Source organism: Salpingoeca rosetta, assembly GCF_000188695.1.
Source record: "Salpingoeca rosetta unplaced genomic scaffold supercont1.3, whole genome shotgun sequence".
Classification (NCBI taxonomy): Eukaryota; class Choanoflagellata; order Craspedida; family Salpingoecidae; genus Salpingoeca; species Salpingoeca rosetta.
Window position 1 is genome coordinate 127,427 of NW_004754931.1, and position 16,415 is coordinate 143,841.

Here is a 16,415-nt window from a genome sequence, read left to right on the forward strand (position 1 = left end):
GTGTGTGTGTGTGTGTGTGTGTGTGTGTGTGTGTGTGTGTGTGTGTGTGTGTGTGTGTGTGTGTTGTTGTTGTTGTGTGTGTGTGTGTGTGTGTGTGTGTGTGTGTGTGTGTGTGTGTGTGTCCGTCCGTCTGTGTCTCTGTCTGCCTGTCTGTCTTCATTCTCTGTCTGCCTGGCTGTCTGCATTCTCTGTCTCTACACATGTGAGTGCCTGCCACGTCATCAATGCGTTCATTCATCCCATCACCTATCCACACGCGTGCGTGTGATCGTGTGTGCAGGCTGAGGGCGTGAATGCAGCGCGCGACGGCGCGCACGTGATGATCTCAACTGCCACGTCATCGGGCAAGAGCCTCGTGTATCACCTCCCGACCATGGAAGCCCTACTCTCAGACCCGCACAACACCGTCGCCCTGTACATCTTCCCAACAAAGGCGCTTGCACAGGATCAGCTGCGATCACTCCGCGAGTTTGTCGGTGCGGGGTGGCTCGGGGATGCTGTTCGCGCGGACTGCCTCGACGCTGACACACCAGCACGTGCACGAGAGGACGTCAAGAGTGCAGCCAACATCATCCTCACCAACCCTGACCTGTTACATGCCACGCTTCTCCCGCGCCACCGCGACTGGCACAGGTGATGATGATGATGATGATGATGATGATGATGATGATGATGATGATGATGAGGAGGAGGAGGAGGAGGAGGAGGAGGAGGAGGAGGAGGAGAGGTGATAATGAGCGACTGGACTCAATATGATGTTCCTGCATGTTGACATTGGTGGTTCTGTGGGGACCGCATGTGGTTACATGTGCAACTCACACCTGCTTGTGTGTGTGTGTGTGTGTGTGTGTGTGTGTGTGTGTGTGTATGTCTGCTTGTTTGACTGTCTCCTCATCCGTCCATCTGCTCTCTTCTCCTTGTTGGACACATGTCTGTAGGATCTTTCGGTCGCTGCGTTTTGTGGTGATTGACGAAGCGCACATGTACAGGGGCGCCTTTGGGTCCCACGTCTCTCTCGTCATCCGAAGGTGTGGATCATCTGTCCAACAACAACAACAACAACAACAACAACAACAACAACAACAACAACAACAACAACAACAACAACAACAACAACAACAACAACACCAACACACGCACACACACCATCACATTTTCAAAGCTCTTCTATCCACTCATCTCTCACATGCCACGTGCACTTGAGGTTGCTCCAGGCTGCTTCGCATTTGCCGTCACTACGGCAACACATCTGTGCAGTTCATCTGTTCAACAGCGACACTGGTACTGATCACACACACACACACACACACACACACACACACACACACACACACACACACACACACACACACACACACACACGCGCGCACATGAACACCCATGTTGCTTGGCGTTTCACACTGATGTCGCTTGAATTGCTTGAAAATGACTTGCCGTGGCGTGCCCTTCACCTAAGTACGCACACGCACACGCATGCACACGCACACACTTACGTACGCACATGCATGCACACGCGCACACACGCATACACACGCACGCACGCACGCACGCATTCCTACCACACATATTTGCCTGTGCCCCACATGCACAGGCAAACCCCCGCCAGCACTTTGGACAGCTCATTCCGCTGATTTATCCACACCGCTCGCGCGTGTGTGTCGTCGACAACGACGGCAGCCCGTCAGGCAGTCGCGTGTTTGTGCTCTGGAACCCGGTGCGTCGTGTGGTGCATGTGGCGCCGTGTTGGATGTCAATGTGGCGTGGTACCGTGTTGTGCGGCATCGTGTCGTGTGATGGTCGTGTTGTTGATGATGATGGACGTACAACAGCCGTACGCAGCTCCTGTTACCATGCACTCATGCACTCACGTAACATCACTCTGCATGCAGATTCAAGAGCAAGAAGACAAACCAAAGCGCAATCAGAAGGCAAAACAACAACAACAACAACAACAACAACAACAACAACAACAACAACAACAACAACAACAACAACAACAACAACAACAACTTAAACAACAACAGCGTTCTCATTCGGAACCCGCCGCCTCCTTCGCTGCGCATCGTCGCCCGTCCTCGAACGAATATCGCATTGGGCGACTAAGAAGCATTGGCGTGCACTCGACTGCAACGACACTGCACACAGGCAATGACAACAGCACCGTGGATGGGAGTGCTGATGTCTTTCATCCGCCAGAAATTGCAACAGCAGCTGCATCAGCAACAGCAGAAACAACAACTTCAACACACACGGCACATGGTGCTCACGCAGCAGTTCCATGTACTGATGTACAGCGCCCTGTACCACTGCACCCGCCCATTCTACCGTCACCACCACCTTCATCATCATCATCATCAACAACAGCATCATCATCATCATCATCAAAATCATCCTCATCATCAACGACAGCATCAAAACCACCATCGTCACTGTTTCGGGCTGGCCAGGCGCCGCCAAGTCCCAAACGCGCGCATGTGTCGACGCCTTCAACAAGAACACGAGCGGCACCAGCAACAGCGCAAAGCGATTCTGTTCCACCCCTGTCATCACCACCTGCATCATCATCGTCGGTGCTGTTACCACCACCGCACACCACCTCGCACGCACGCGTACCTAGTGGCTTGAGGTTCACGAGCAGCAAGCAGCATCAGGAGGAGAACACACACTCCGGCTTTGTTGCAGCAATCGGTACTGCGCAAACAGTTTCCTTTGCGCATTTGAGCATGTATGTGTGTGCGTGCATGTGTGTGTGCGGGCATGTGTGTGTGTGTGTGTGTATGATCGCCACTGTGCAGGATTATATTTGCTGTGTGCTTCCTGCGACGCGGCAAACATTGCAAGCTCACTGCCAGCCCCCCCCCCCCGTGTGTGTGTCTGTGTCTGTGTCTGTGTGTGTGTGCGTGTGTGTGTGCATGTTTCTGTTCCGCAGAACGGGCAGCCGCGCATTTGGATGGGATTGATCCCCCACTCGACCCGCTCACTGCCATCTCTTCCCAACAACAACAACAACAACAACAACAACAACAACAACAACAACAACAACAACAACAACAACAACAACAACAACAACAACAACAACGCCCGTCAACGGTGTCCACCACGTTTGGTCCGTTTACGGAACACATTGAGATTCCCACGGATGTTCACGTTCAAGCCGCCGGTGACAGCGAGCGACACATCAGCAGCGCCATTCTGCAGGCAGCGCTGATCCTCTCAGCTCTCGTCAAGCAACACGTGCGCACACTCGCCTTTGCAAAGGTTGGCACTCTTTTTGTTTTCGGCTGAATCAGTGCCGTTTCCCACACAACAACTGCATACTCTTGTGTGTGTGTGTGTGTGTGTGTGTGTGTGTGTGTGTGTGTGTGTGTGTGTGTGTGTGTGTGTTTATCTGCTTATCTGTGTGTGCATGCATGCAAGATTGTTGTTTTGTGCGCGCAACATTTCACGTGAAGCTTGCATTCGCACACATTGATGTTGTGACGATGACCCACGTGGCAGGTGCGAAAAGTAACTGAGCTTGTGCTCAAGTACACGCGTCACGACCTCAAACACACGGCACCACAACTCGTCGCCCGCGTGAAATCATACAGGGCCGGGTACACCAAGGTGCGAAGGCGTGCATTGTGATACGTGTGCATCTATGCCCCTGTGTGTGTGTGCGTGTGTGTGTGTGTGTGTGTGTGTGTGTGTGTGTGTGTGTGTGTGTGTGTGTGTGTGTGTCGGGGAAGGGCAAACACACGTGACACGAAAAATTACAGCATTCTCTGTGCACATGTACACCATCATGTCATCCATGACACCAAGCACAACCACCCACCTTAGAAACCGCACACACACACACACACACACTTATGCGCACGCACACTCATGCTCACCCGCGTACACGCATGCAGGAGGAACGCCGAGCGATTGAGCGGGCGCTGTTTGCTGGGAAGATCCTCGGCACAACAGCAACAAACGCGCTTGAACTTGGTGTTGACATCGGCAGCCTTGATGCAACCATTCTCCTCGGATTCCCAGGTGTGACATAGTATGCATGCGATGAGTGTGTGTTTTGGGGATTGTCTGGCCATCCCTCTGTCTGTGCCTCTACCTAGATCTCTTTGCTTTGTCTCTTTGGCTGTACGCGACCACGTCTTCTGCCAACACACACACACACGTACGCGCGCGCGCCAACGTCGCATTCTGTTGGTACAGCCTCTCACCGACATCATCACGGCCTCGTCAGGTTCGATTGCGTCAATGTGGCAGCAGGCCGGTCGGTCTGGTCGCGGGACACACGATGCGCTGACCATCCTCATCCTCTTCAACTCCCCGCTCGATCAGTACTACCACCGACACCCGACACAGCTCTTCGCTCGCAAGTAGGCGTGCTGCGTTGCAGTTTTGCGTGATGTGATGTGCTGCGTTGGCTGCAGAGCGCAATTGCAATGTCTTGGCAACGCCACTGCTGCTGTTTTCGTTCGACAACTGCGCACTCGTTTACACGCACATACAATATCTCACACATTCACTCGCAAATGCACACTCACACGCACACACAATATCTCACACATTCACTCGCAAATGCACACTCACACGCACACACAATATCTCGCACATTCACTCACAAATGCAAACTCACACGCATGCACAAACTCACACATTCCCCCCTCTCACACACATTCACTCACTTCCTCCCCTCACAATCCCATCCCACCCCCACCCTCCTCCAGGTACGAGGCTGCGGTGTGCGATCCGCGAAATCCGTATGTGTTGCGCGAACACCTGGTCTGTGCAGCAGCAGAGCTGCCACTGGCACTGCTGCCAACACACATTGACACAACCACGCGTCTACTGGGCGCCGATGTTGTCGGCGAGGAGGCGTGGATGGGACCCGCACAACACCTGGAGTGAGTCGCGAGCGAGCACGGCAACGGCAGCTTTGCATAATGTCCTCTGTCAGTGCCACTGGTCTCAAACGCGCTGCTGTATGGTGTGAATAGGTGCCCGAGACCTCGGCTGTGTCAAGCCACTCTTTCCCATTATACCCTTCCCCTTACCACTCACTCCCTCTTCACACTCTGTGGCACACCCACCGTTGCCCATGTCTTTCATCAGCAATTTCATGGATCGATGCACACTCGATGAATACACACGCGCTTTCCCCGCAATGGAGGACCTGCTGCTGTTTGGCGGCACGGCACCAGCCCTCGTCCACACACTCGAGGTGGGCCGACTCGTGTGTGTGTGTGTGTGGGGGGGGGGGGGGCGGGGGTGTTTGTTATGTGTGTGAAGGATGAAGGTGTGCGAGAATGCATTGGCGACCCTCCCTTTCCTTTCCTTCCCTTCCTATTCATCATGCCTCCCCTCCCAAACACACACACAAACACACTTGCACCCGTTTCACACGGCGCAGGACAGCGACATTGTGCTGCAGACGCGCGAAGGATTCACCATTCGCGCAATGGACGCCCGCCCGTCCCTCACCGTTAGCTTGCGCTCTGTCGATCAGGTACTGTGTGTGCGAATGTGTGTGTGCGCGCGAATGTATGTGTATCTATCTACCTGAGTCTGTGTGCGTGTAAACAGGCAACACGCTGATGTACCTGCACAACCACATACGCGTTGCCACAAGCGCAAGCTCTCTGTGTTCCGCTCACGCCGCTGTTCTCTTTCTTCTCCTCAACCATCCATTCACGCAGGAGGCGTTTGCTGTGTATGAGATTCCAGGCATGAAGAAGGTACACCTGCCTTCATTTTCATGGCAGTTTACTTCACCCTTCTCCATCACCGCTTGTCTGTCTGCTGTCACGCACTTACACACGCACACACACACTCTCTCTCTCTCTCTCACACGCACTCTCACACACACTCACACACACACTCACTCACTCACTCACTCACTCACTCACTCACTCACTCACTCACTCACTCACTCACTCACTCACTCACTCACTCACTCACTCACTCACTCACTCACTCACTCACTCACTCACTCACTCACTCACTCACTCACTCACTCACTCACACTCACACTCACTCGCTCACGCACTCACGCACACTCACTCACTCACTCACTCACTCACTCACTCACTCACTCACTCACTCACTCACTCATTCACTCACTCACTCACTCCCACACACACACTCCATGTGCTCATGTGCATCAGATTGATGAGGTTGGCCCGCGTCACGCCATCTTTGAGCTGTATGAAGGCGCCATATTCTTGCATCAGGTGTGTGACATGGCCTCTTCAGCTGCGTTGTGACCGATGCAATTGTCACGCTGATTGCGTCTCTGTTGTTATTAAGTCTGTGTCAATGCACTGCATGGGTCCTGACTGTGCTTGCTCATTTGAGCGCGCCACCAATCGCCCTCTCACAACTCACGTTCTTCCCGCCCTCCTCCTTCACATGCGTCACAAAGGGTCACACATTCCTCATCACGCACTACGACCGTGACGAGCTTGTTGCCCATGCAAAACCTGTCAAGGTCGACTACTTCACGCGCCAGCGCGACTTTTCAAACATTGACGTCATCAACGTGCTCAAACGCGATCCAGAGCGAAACGCATTCTGGGGCTCCGTCCAGGTGCTCTATTGTGTCTGTGTCTGTCTGTGTCTGTCTGTGTCTGTCTGTCTGTCTGTCTGTGTCTGTCTGTCTGCTCTATTGTGTGTGTGTGTGTGTGTCTGTGTCTGTCTGTGTCTGTCTGTGTGTGTGTGTGTGACCGTGTACCTGGGGCCGCTTACTTGATCAGCAGCAACGCGTGTGTGCGCGCTGACTGGACATCGCGCGATTGCTCTTTCGCCCATGACAGGTGTCGGTGTCGGTGTACGGCTACCACAAGATTCGGGAGCGCACGCTTGAGTTCTTTGAAACCGTGCCGCTAGTGCTGGACCCGTGGGAGTACAAGTCGCGTGGCTGCTGGATTGACATTCATCCCAGCGTCAAGGTGTGGCATTCTGTGTACGCGGGGAGGGGTGCGTCTGTCTGTCCATTTCTGTGTTTGTGCTTGTGTGTGTTTGTGTGTGTGTTGGGTGAGTTGCATATCTTTCTGCAAGTGCGAACTCATTCACGCATGCTTGCACGTCGATCGCAACATCTGGACAGTATCGCCTGCTGGCTGAGGGCCTTGATGTGACAGCGAGCATTCACGCCGCAAACCACGTCATCAAGAACAGGTGTCTATGGCTGTGTGTTTGTGTCTACGTATCCGTGTGTTTTGCTTGCGAGGTGTTGTCCTTCACGCAAACGGCATCATGTCATCATCACCCTTCCATATCGATTGTGTTGAGGCCTCCTGAACTTCCTGTCACTTACGCACCTCTTCCCTCCCCCTCCTCCAATATGACAGCGTGCCCGTGTATGTCCTGTGTGATCTTGGTGACATCGACTGCGAGCACTCCAGTCCACTCCAAGTGAGCATAAGTTGCTTGAGAATGCCAGAGAGCGATGGTCTCTGTGTGTGTGTGTGTGTGTCTATGCTTGTCTTCCAACGTGTCTGATGTAACTCCTTCTACCACCACCATATCCACCACCACACTCACCCATAACACGCCTATCATCAGCTGCGGGCGCGACCACTGCGCCTGGTGCTGTACGACACGAAACCGGGCGGGATTGGCGTCTGCTTTGCAGCTTACGAGATGGTGCACCAGGTAACGAGCACAAAGTTGTGTGTGTGTGTGTGTGTGTGTGTGTGTGTGTGTGTGTAGGTGTGTGTGTGTGTAGGTGTGTGTGTGTGTGTGTGTGTGCCATTGTGTATGTGTACGTTCAAGTTACGCGATGTGCTGTGGATTGGGGATGTTCTCACAAACACTAGCGGACATGAATGGAACACACCAACACCAACATCACACACATGCACACGCACACATGCACCCATCTCACGCTGCCAGTTGTTGCGTGTTACAGATTGCGCAAACCGCGCTTGAATTGGTGCGAGACTGTCCATGTTCATCCGGCTGCCCAGGCTGCATCCACGACTTTGCCTGCTCAGAGTACAACCAGTGTACGAGCAAGGCTGGCGCACATATTGTCCTGGAGGTGCGTGTGTGTGTGTGTGTGTGTGTGTGTGTGTGTGTGTGTGTGTGTGTGTGTGTGTGTGTGTGTGTGTGTGTGTGTGTGTGTGTCCCTGCCCCCTCTCCCTCCCTGCCAGTCTGTCTGCATCTGTGACCCGCTGTTCACCTGCCAGTCTGTCCGTCTGACACGAACTTTCTTTACGCCCGGGTGTCATTTACAGGATATTTGCCTTCAAATGGCAAAACAAAAGTGTCAACAACAACAACAACAACAACAGCCAGCAAGCAGCGCAGGCAAAGAGGATCGAGGAGGCACGACGATGCAAAGAGGAAGCGCACACGATTAACCACAACAAACATGCACGTGAACACAACAATCACCAACACACATACACACAACACACAACTCTGTTGTTGAATCTCACCATAATGGAACAGAATGGACGTGAAATGTCAAGAGGAAGTGACACAGTAAACGATTACAACTCCCAAACTCACAGAGACGTACCCACACATGCACACTCGCACACACACACACACATACACACTCTCATGCACAAAAACGCTCACAAACACGCGCGCAGAGCAGTGGCAGCTCAAGGGTGGTACGGTTGTCCCAGCGGCATCTGAATCTGGTCGGCGTTCTGTTGGAGATGAGCGACGATGGTGGCCATGGAGTTGTGCGGTGCAGTGCCGCGTTGCCCGTTGATCAGGAAGCCGTCAGCAAGAATGTCGACTGTTGTTGTTTGGACCCCGGGGGGCACGGACGGTGGAATATGGGATAATTTGGGGGTGAGAAGTTGGGAAAGTGTAGGCTCATCGTGAAGAGGACTCAGGATGAAAACTCAGCACATTAAGTGCACACATGCACACATGCACACATGCACACACAAGCAAACATGCATCGAAGCAACACGCGGGCAAAACCCACAGCAAACTGCACGGAGCGACGCACCTTTGTGATGTACGAAGCGATGATCCACCTTCATGGTGATGATGAACTGTGCCGGCTCGTTAGGCTTCGTTCTGACAAGGAACGTTCCTGAAACACAAAACCAACACACAAACACAGAACGTTGGTGCGCTAATGAGTGCCTGCAAGCAAGAACAACGATAAAGCAATCACACGCAATAAAAGCAGAACGTACATACGCATGCACACGCGAACTTACGCTCACACTTACACTTAAGATCACAATCACAATCACAATCACAATCACAATCACAATCACATAAACACACGCACGCACGCACGCACACCCGACACTAACCGTGAGGATGAGAAGCCAGCATAGACTCGGCCTTGTCGCGATCAATGGCACCGACGTTGTACGTGTCCGATGGGGGCTGCTGTGGTGGCGGGGCGAGCTGGTGGTGCCACGTGCCAAGAGGAACCAGATGGAAGTGGAGAGGAGAAGGTGGTGTCAGAGACGTGGACGTACGGAGCGAGAGAGCGAGCGAGAGAGACCGACCGACAGACAGACAGACAGACAGACAGACAGACAGACAGACAGACAGACAGACAGACAGACAGACAGACAGACAGACAGACAGACAGACAGACAGACAGACAGAGATGAAGAAAATGAGTGTCACACATCACGTGTGTCACGTCACGGCATATCAAAGAAGGCAACAGATGAACAGAACGATTCAACAAACAAGAATTCAATCAGCTCAAGCGCAACATTCACACGCACAACATGGCAAACGCCAGCGAGCAACTCACGTTGGTGTACATGGACGCAGGCTGCAACGTCTGTGGATTTGCTGTTGGTTGATCTTCAACCTGTGCGTAGATTGAGGCGCCGTTGTTCGGGCGCGCGTCGGGGATGGTGTCATATGGCTGCATGCCATTGTTGTTGTGGGACTGAACGCCACTGTTGGCATATGGCTGGATGCCGCTGTTGTCGTAGCGGGGCGCAATCGGGTTGTCGATGTGCTGCCCAATGTGCACGGACGAGCGTTTGCGCTGCACTTCATCCAGGTGTGACATGATGGCCGCGGGGTCGTTCGGGCGGCGCCCGCAGCGAACGGCGATAATAAAGCCAAGGATGATGCCAAGAATCAGTCCAACCACGATCAAGACAATGGCCGCAATCAGGTTCTTGTCCTCAGATGAGGACGCGCCACTTGGGTTCACCACGGTGAAGCTGTTGGTCTGCCCTGCGGGGACGTCGTCCTTGCTGAGGCGCACAAGGGCCCCGCTCCCGTCAACGCACACCAGCTCAACCACATTGCCAACAAAGTCAATGTCAAGCACATACACCCGCCCGCACGGCCGCGCAACATCGTCAAACGCAGCCCGGATCAGCGTCTCCGTCTCCTCCCGCGTCCCGCCAATCCCATCATCGTACAAGATCATCGTCACCTCAGCGCTGCTCGGATACACCACGCGCCGCACATGCTGCACCACGCTCTCTCCAGCACCCCGCCCAACCCCAACCTCCACCTCAACATGCGTCCCAGGCACAAACGACGCTCGCCCCTCATCAACAACCCACGCATCTCCCTCAGCCCGGCGTCCAGCATTGCTGCCGCTGTTGCTGTTGCTGTTACTGAGGCTTGCTGTGAACGTCTCCTCCACACTCACGCTGTCCCCGTTGCCGTCATCATCCCCAACAACAACATCAGGCTCGCGTCGACCCGCCACCTTGCTCTCCGGCTCACGCACAACCACCCGCACAGCATGCGCCTCCCCGCCGCCAACCCCATTCCCGCTGTCGTCCGTCGCCTCATACCGCACCACGTGCGTGCCCACCGCGCCCAGCGACACGCTGCTCGGCGTTGCTCCAACCACCCGCGTGCCATCGTGCGCATCCTCAACCTCCGCATCCGCAAACGCAAGCGTCGTCGCTGACTGCTCAACAACCAACACCCGCTCCCCGCCAGCCGTGATGTTCGGCACACGCAGCACAGGCGCCATCGTGTCCAGCACACGCACGCGGCATGACACGTTGCGCGACACAAGGCCCTCGTCGTCCCGTGCCCACGACCATCGCTGGTGCTCCCCAATCACGCTCAGGTCCACTGCTCCGCTCGCTCCCCACGTGCTCTCAACCTGCACACCCATGCGTGCATGCATGCACAGAGCATACGTGCGTGGGTGCAAGCATGCAGTGATGGCAACAGAGTAACCACATCAGGTGTGAGCACAACCGACAAGTACAACCACAAGTATGCAAATTCATCGTGGCAACCAGATTCACACCAAAGTCATCAGATCGCAGCACGCAACACATACACACATACACACAAACACACACGCACATCGAGCCACGCACACGCACACGTGCACACACACACGTGCACACACACACACATACACACACACACAAACACACACAAGCATCCACAAACACGCAAGACGAACCGTGACGTTGGGAGTGCCAAAGTCATGCGCGCTCGCAGAGCACAGCGCCCCAGCGCCAGAAAACGTCCCAGCAGGACTCGCCTCAACAACTACCTCGCTCGGCCCTGCCCCAACCCACACCTTCGGCGCCCACGTGTCAAACCACGCAAACTCAAGCCCAACCTTGCCATTCACGCCACACGCCCTCCCCACATAGTCAACACGCTGCCGGAACGACGTGGTGAAGCTGAGCGAGTCGCACAGGAACGGCTGCGGCTGCGCCGTAAACGACGTCGTCACACTCACCTCATCCCCAAACGCATCAACAACACGCACGCGCGACGGGTCTGTCGCTTCGTAGCACTCGCTTGTCGCGCCCTGCACCAGCTGCAGCGCCGTCACACGCTCCCCGCGCACAAGCGACACAGTAGGCGCCTCATACACAACACCCACGCTGCGCGTCTTCCGCGTGTCCTCCCCGTCCCGCACAAAGTACTCCAGCACAGGAGACCCAGTCACACACATCCCCTGCCCCAGCGCTTCCCTCAGCGCACCCCACCCAGACACATAGTACGGCACAGGCACATTGCTGTCGTTCACAGCCGCGCCCGCATCAACATACACCACCCCATCCTCAAACACAATGCTGCTGCTCGCCGCACCCAGCAGCTGCACAGACGGCGGCTCGTCGTCGCACGTCTCAACACCGTCCCCAACAAACCCGGGCTTGCACTCGCACGTGTAGCTGCCAATGGTGTCGATGCAGGTTGCGTTGGGGTGGCACACAAATGTCCCGCGCTCACACTCGTTGATGTTCACGCACACCGTGCCGTTGCCCTCAAACCCTTCGTTGCAAGTGCACTCGAAGGAGCCCACGGTGTTGTTGCAGGTGGCGTTGATGTCGCAGTTGTCGGTGCCCCGCGCACACTCGTCGATGTCCTTGCACTCGGTGTCGCGAGTCACTTCGCACGCGTTGTCCACCTCAAACCCAAGGTCGCACGTGGAGCACGGCTCGCACGCGGTCTGCCCAGGCTCATCCTGGAACGTCGTGCCGGGAACACATGGCGTCCGCTCGCCGTTCTGGCACACAATGCCAGCCGGGCACTCCTGCTCCTTTAGGTACAGGTCGATGGTCGAGAACGCGGTTGTGCCTGCGTACGGCGTCGGCGTGGCGCTCGCGTTGTACACATCAATCTGCACAAACTCGGATGAGCTGGTGCTGAAGTAGCCTGGCTGCGTGGTGTTGCACTCGCTCTGGCCCTCCCGCGCACCAAAGTACTGCGGTCCCTCGCACACAAACGCAAAGGCTGGGCCAGGGTCGTCGCCGCTGCCGGGGCAGTAGAACCCAGTAGGACATGCGTCGCACTCGCGGTCGTTGGTCGCGTCTCCAAGGTCCGTCGCAAACTCTCCTGCAGGACAGCTCTTCTTCGCCACACACGTGCCCATGTCGAGATACAGGTTCTCCTTGCATTTGCATGCACTGCCAATGCACTCTGTGTCAGGATCAGCACAGTAATCACCACCCAGCGAGCAATGATGTACACATCCGACACCGCTTTCGTATATCAGCCTTGGGTTCACGGTAGTGTTGCATTTGCATGCGGGGTCACCGATGACGGACTGGCTTGGGTCGCAGTATGCGTTCTCGCCCACGCACGCGCCCTCAGGGCACAGCGGCTGGCAGTCAAACATGTGGCCTGCGGGCGATGCAGCGCCCTCGTCGCACACGCACTGGCCCGATGTCGTGTTGCAGGTGGCGTAGTCACCGCAGCTAGTGGTGGCGTCGCAGGTGTAGGTGTAGGTGTAGGTGAAGACGGCCGGGAACTGTGCGTCGGTTGGTTCGTTGGGCTTGCCTTGTGCGGTGCAGCTGAAGGTGGTGTTGGCCTGGTTGAAGGTGCAGTTGAGTGGGGAGAACGTGTTCTCGACGTAAGGGATGAGGGAACTCGCACTTGAGGGGAACCGCCACGTGCCAAACTGGATGGTGACCTCTTGATCGGCGTCGAGTGTTACGACTGGGTCGCCTCCTCCATATCCCCATGCGAGCGGCCAGTGAATGGGGTTTATCCAGGGCTCTTCGACCTGCCATGGGGAAAGTTCGTCGACGCTTGGGTTGAGTCTGTGGCGGTCACCGGACTGTTCGCCGACGAGCAGTGCGACTGTCGGGTTCATGCGCTTATCGTCGGTTGCCTTGAAGTCCGAGGGGTAGGTGGCGGTGTCATCGAACGTGGCGTGGAATCGCACCAGCGTCAGGACACCCGTCACTGTGGTCTCTGCAGTCACCCTGTGAACTTGTGGAGTGCCAAGGGCGACAATCAATACGCACACGGCAATCTGAAATGCCTGCAGGCACGCCATGGTCCTATTGTCCTTGTCGACGATGCCTTTGCAGCGGCGTGCGAAAGCGAAAACCTCGCGACAACAAAGATCGCAACTCCGGAACAAGCAACTGGCGTTGTTTTCTTTTCCTCGCTTGCTTCCAGTCTGCTTGCTGTTACACTGTGCCTGGTCAGCTCGCCCTAATGCGATGTGGTTGTGTGTCTGTGCGTGTGGGTGGGCGTGGGCAGACAGCACGGCTTGTTGGGTGATGAGTGAGGCAGCGACACAAACAACAACTTGGCTTCTTTCCTCTTGTGCTTGTGCTTGTGGCCTGTGCGGGCTTTTGTGCGGGCTTGTTGTGTTGCTGAAAATAATTGAAAGATGAGCGATAACACTCGTTGTATTATTAGCGCATGGAATCACAAACACATAACCAAACGTTGACCTCGCTTCTCCCACATCCTGTTGGTACAGGCCACAGCTCAATGGCTTCGTGACACTGCAATACAAATATGTAAGTGACGCTTCCCGCTCCTCCTCCTTCCAACGCAACATTTGACACCTGACACTGCACTCGTTCACGGCCCTCACCCATCATCCCACCACACCACAATATCGTCAGAAGCACCACAACGCATGGCAACAAATCGTGAAAGAAAAGAAGAGAAGAAGCGAGGACACAGAACTCGAGAATTCAATCCAGCAGGCCAGTGTCAATTGCTCAACTGAAGCGCCATTATGGCATCCTTCTTGCAACTGCCAACGAGCAGGGCGATCATGTCGTGTATGCTTTGCCGAGCCGCACTTGAATGTTGTCCGCGGTTGACTCGAGATGCCTGAGGATGGAGTACATGGAGTTGTGGTTGCCCTGTCCGCGCTTGCCGTTGATCATGAAGCCATCACTCAACGTCTCCACTGTGACACAAAAAACAATCACACGTGCATGGCCATGAGGTGGCGGGTTGTGGTCGTTGTGAGTGAGGTGCCATTGTCGACATGCGACCGTGCTCGGAAGCTGATTGTTGATGCGACACTGCACACGAACGCCCAGTCTGCAGCCCAAACCTTTGTGATGGACGAATCGCTGGCCCACTTTCATGGAGATGACAAAGTGATTGGGAGGGTCATTGGCCTTGGTCCTGACCAAGTACGTCCCTGGAAGGGAAGAAGAGGCGCAAGCGCAATGAAATGACAGTCACGCATACATGCTATGAATGAATCACGTGATTCGTGTCACAGAACGCTGGAAGAACGTGGCAAAGACATCAACCGATCTTGTGCATGTACCATGGGGTGATTCAGTGCTTCAACTGATGTGCACAGGTGAGAGCGGAAGCGGGTTCGCTCACCGTCACCTCACCATCAGGTTGGGAATTCAGGATCGTCTCTGCTTGGGCGCGTTCCATCACACCCACGTTGCACCGCAGGCCAGACGGATCCTGTAGGCATTCAACCGCAGACGCAAAAGCATGTGTTCAAGCGGGGCGTGTGTTATTGTGTGAGTGAGTGCAGCTCAAACTTACATGCAATCTTCAATTGGTGCGACAGAATGGTGTGTGCTTGCACTCACAGCGACAGTGCAGCTTGCGTCGCACGGGCCAAACACAAATCATGATCCAATCACCGCGTACCTGAATTGTGGGACGTCGAACATTCTTGTTATCATCTCCGCTGACACTCGCGTACATGGGCGAGCCTGGTTGCTGCGCATTCACGGGGACGTACTGGGGCGCGTGCGTCGTGCTGCGTGAATCGTCGTGAAGCGCAGCCGCGCTCACGTTCTGGTACACGAAACCAGGATTCTGCACAGGGGACTGTGGCTGTTGTTGCTGCTGTGGACCCTCATCGACATGTGCATACGTCGAGAAATTGCCCACGGTTGTTGTTGGTGACACCGGCGTGTAGGGAGATGGCGGTACGGGGCACGTGGGGTTGTCGTACATGGGCGCTGCTTGCTGAGGGGCAATCGGGTTGGGGATGGTGTATCCAACTTGGATGCTCGAAGTCTTGCGTTGCATATTGTCGATGCGAGTCATGACCCGATCACGGTGCTTTTCGTCCATCGCTGCTTTGCCATACGTACGGACGATCGCTACGGCAACGAGGATGCCAATGATGAGCCCCCCGATGATCATGCCAATGGCGATGGGGAGGTTGGACGCAGCCTGCTTCGAGGTCGAGGATTGCACGGTGAAGAGCTTCGTTTGCCCCGCGGGGACATCGTCCTTGCTGAGGCGCACAAGGGCCCCGCTCCCGTCAACGCACACCAGCTCAACCACATTGCCAACAAAGTCAATGTCAAGCACATACACCCGCCCGCACGGCCGCGCAACATCGTCAAACGCAGCCCGGATCAGCGTCTCCGTCTCCTCCCGCGTCCCGCCAATCCCATCATCGTACAAGATCATCGTCACCTCAGCGCTGCTCGGATACACCACGCGCCGCACATGCTGCACCACGCTCTCTCCAGCACCCCGCCCAACCCCAACCTCCACCTCAACATGCGTCCCAGGCACAAACGACGCTCGCCCCTCATCAACAACCCACGCATCTCCCTCAGCCCGGCGTCCAGCATTGCTGCCGCTGTTGCTGTTGCTGTTACTGAGGCTTGCTGTGAACGTCTCCTCCACACTCACGCTGTCCCCGTTGCCGTCATCATCCCCAACAACAACATCAGGCTCGCGTCGACCCGCCACCTTGCTCTCCGGCTCACGCACAACCACCCGCACAGCATGCGCCTCCC

The 16,415-nt window shown here is 55.4% G+C and overlaps 3 protein-coding genes across 3 annotated transcripts in view; 1 reads left to right on the forward strand and 2 right to left on the reverse strand.

Moving 5' to 3' along the window:
• The window catches only part of PTSG_01598 (uncharacterized protein), a gene marked incomplete at both ends in the record, with an annotated part of 10,516 nt that extends 2,165 nt beyond the window's left edge, over positions 1 to 8,351 (forward strand). The window contains 21 exons of the mRNA XM_004997521.1: positions 281 to 633; positions 939 to 1,028; positions 1,215 to 1,281; positions 1,592 to 1,718; positions 2,146 to 2,616; positions 3,155 to 3,258; positions 3,499 to 3,606; positions 3,894 to 4,020; positions 4,229 to 4,364; positions 4,716 to 4,865; positions 5,101 to 5,209; positions 5,399 to 5,494; positions 5,685 to 5,723; positions 6,153 to 6,218; positions 6,410 to 6,574; positions 6,801 to 6,935; positions 7,094 to 7,164; positions 7,338 to 7,401; positions 7,552 to 7,641; positions 7,898 to 8,029; positions 8,226 to 8,351. Of these exons, the coding sequence (XP_004997578.1) occupies positions 281 to 633; positions 939 to 1,028; positions 1,215 to 1,281; positions 1,592 to 1,718; positions 2,146 to 2,616; positions 3,155 to 3,258; positions 3,499 to 3,606; positions 3,894 to 4,020; positions 4,229 to 4,364; positions 4,716 to 4,865; positions 5,101 to 5,209; positions 5,399 to 5,494; positions 5,685 to 5,723; positions 6,153 to 6,218; positions 6,410 to 6,574; positions 6,801 to 6,935; positions 7,094 to 7,164; positions 7,338 to 7,401; positions 7,552 to 7,641; positions 7,898 to 8,029; positions 8,226 to 8,351 (2,826 nt within the window). The remainder of the gene's footprint in view (positions 1 to 280; positions 634 to 938; positions 1,029 to 1,214; positions 1,282 to 1,591; positions 1,719 to 2,145; positions 2,617 to 3,154; positions 3,259 to 3,498; positions 3,607 to 3,893; positions 4,021 to 4,228; positions 4,365 to 4,715; positions 4,866 to 5,100; positions 5,210 to 5,398; positions 5,495 to 5,684; positions 5,724 to 6,152; positions 6,219 to 6,409; positions 6,575 to 6,800; positions 6,936 to 7,093; positions 7,165 to 7,337; positions 7,402 to 7,551; positions 7,642 to 7,897; positions 8,030 to 8,225) is intronic.
• PTSG_01599 (tamm-Horsfall protein) lies at positions 8,206 to 14,031 on the reverse strand. The gene is made up of 5 exons (XM_004997522.1): positions 11,378 to 14,031; positions 9,734 to 11,065; positions 9,276 to 9,372; positions 8,960 to 9,046; positions 8,206 to 8,740 (listed from the first exon to the last, which is right to left on the reverse strand). The coding sequence occupies exons 1-5, from the start codon at positions 13,709 to 13,711 to the stop codon at positions 8,601 to 8,603; spliced, it is 3,990 nt and encodes a 1,329-aa protein (XP_004997579.1). The 5' UTR covers positions 13,712 to 14,031; the 3' UTR covers positions 8,206 to 8,600.
• A 23-nt stretch (positions 14,032 to 14,054) lies between these two features.
• On the reverse strand, positions 14,055 to 16,414 carry PTSG_01600 (uncharacterized protein). The gene is made up of 4 exons (XM_004997523.1): positions 15,304 to 16,414; positions 15,033 to 15,111; positions 14,738 to 14,827; positions 14,055 to 14,587 (listed from the first exon to the last, which is right to left on the reverse strand). The coding sequence occupies exons 1-4, from the start codon at positions 16,078 to 16,080 to the stop codon at positions 14,448 to 14,450; spliced, it is 1,086 nt and encodes a 361-aa protein (XP_004997580.1). The 5' UTR covers positions 16,081 to 16,414; the 3' UTR covers positions 14,055 to 14,447.
• Between the last annotated feature and the right edge of the window lies 1 nt (position 16,415).

What these genes read in the sequence shown, in the direction of transcription:
- PTSG_01600 (XM_004997523.1), bottom strand. Translation starts at nt 16,080, where the DNA reads ATGATCTTGTACGATGATGGGATTGGCGGGACGCGGGAGGAGACGGAG. An exon ending in TTCGACGTCCCACAATTCAG is followed by an intron (nt 15,112 to 15,303) that starts GTACGCGGTGAT and finishes GAATGCCTACAG; the next exon opens with GATCCGTCTGGCCTGCGGTG. An exon ending in CCTGAATTCCCAACCTGATG is followed by an intron (nt 14,828 to 15,032) that starts GTGAGGTGACGG and finishes CTTCCCTTCCAG; the next exon opens with GGACGTACTTGGTCAGGACC.
- PTSG_01599 (XM_004997522.1), bottom strand. Translation starts at nt 13,711, where the DNA reads ATGGCGTGCCTGCAGGCATTTCAGATTGCCGTGTGCGTATTGATTGTC. An exon ending in GCTGGCTTCTCATCCTCACG is followed by an intron (nt 9,047 to 9,275) that starts GTTAGTGTCGGG and finishes TTTGTGTTTCAG; the next exon opens with GAACGTTCCTTGTCAGAACG. An exon ending in TCGCTTCGTACATCACAAAG is followed by an intron (nt 8,741 to 8,959) that starts GTGCGTCGCTCC and finishes AAACAACAACAG; the next exon opens with TCGACATTCTTGCTGACGGC.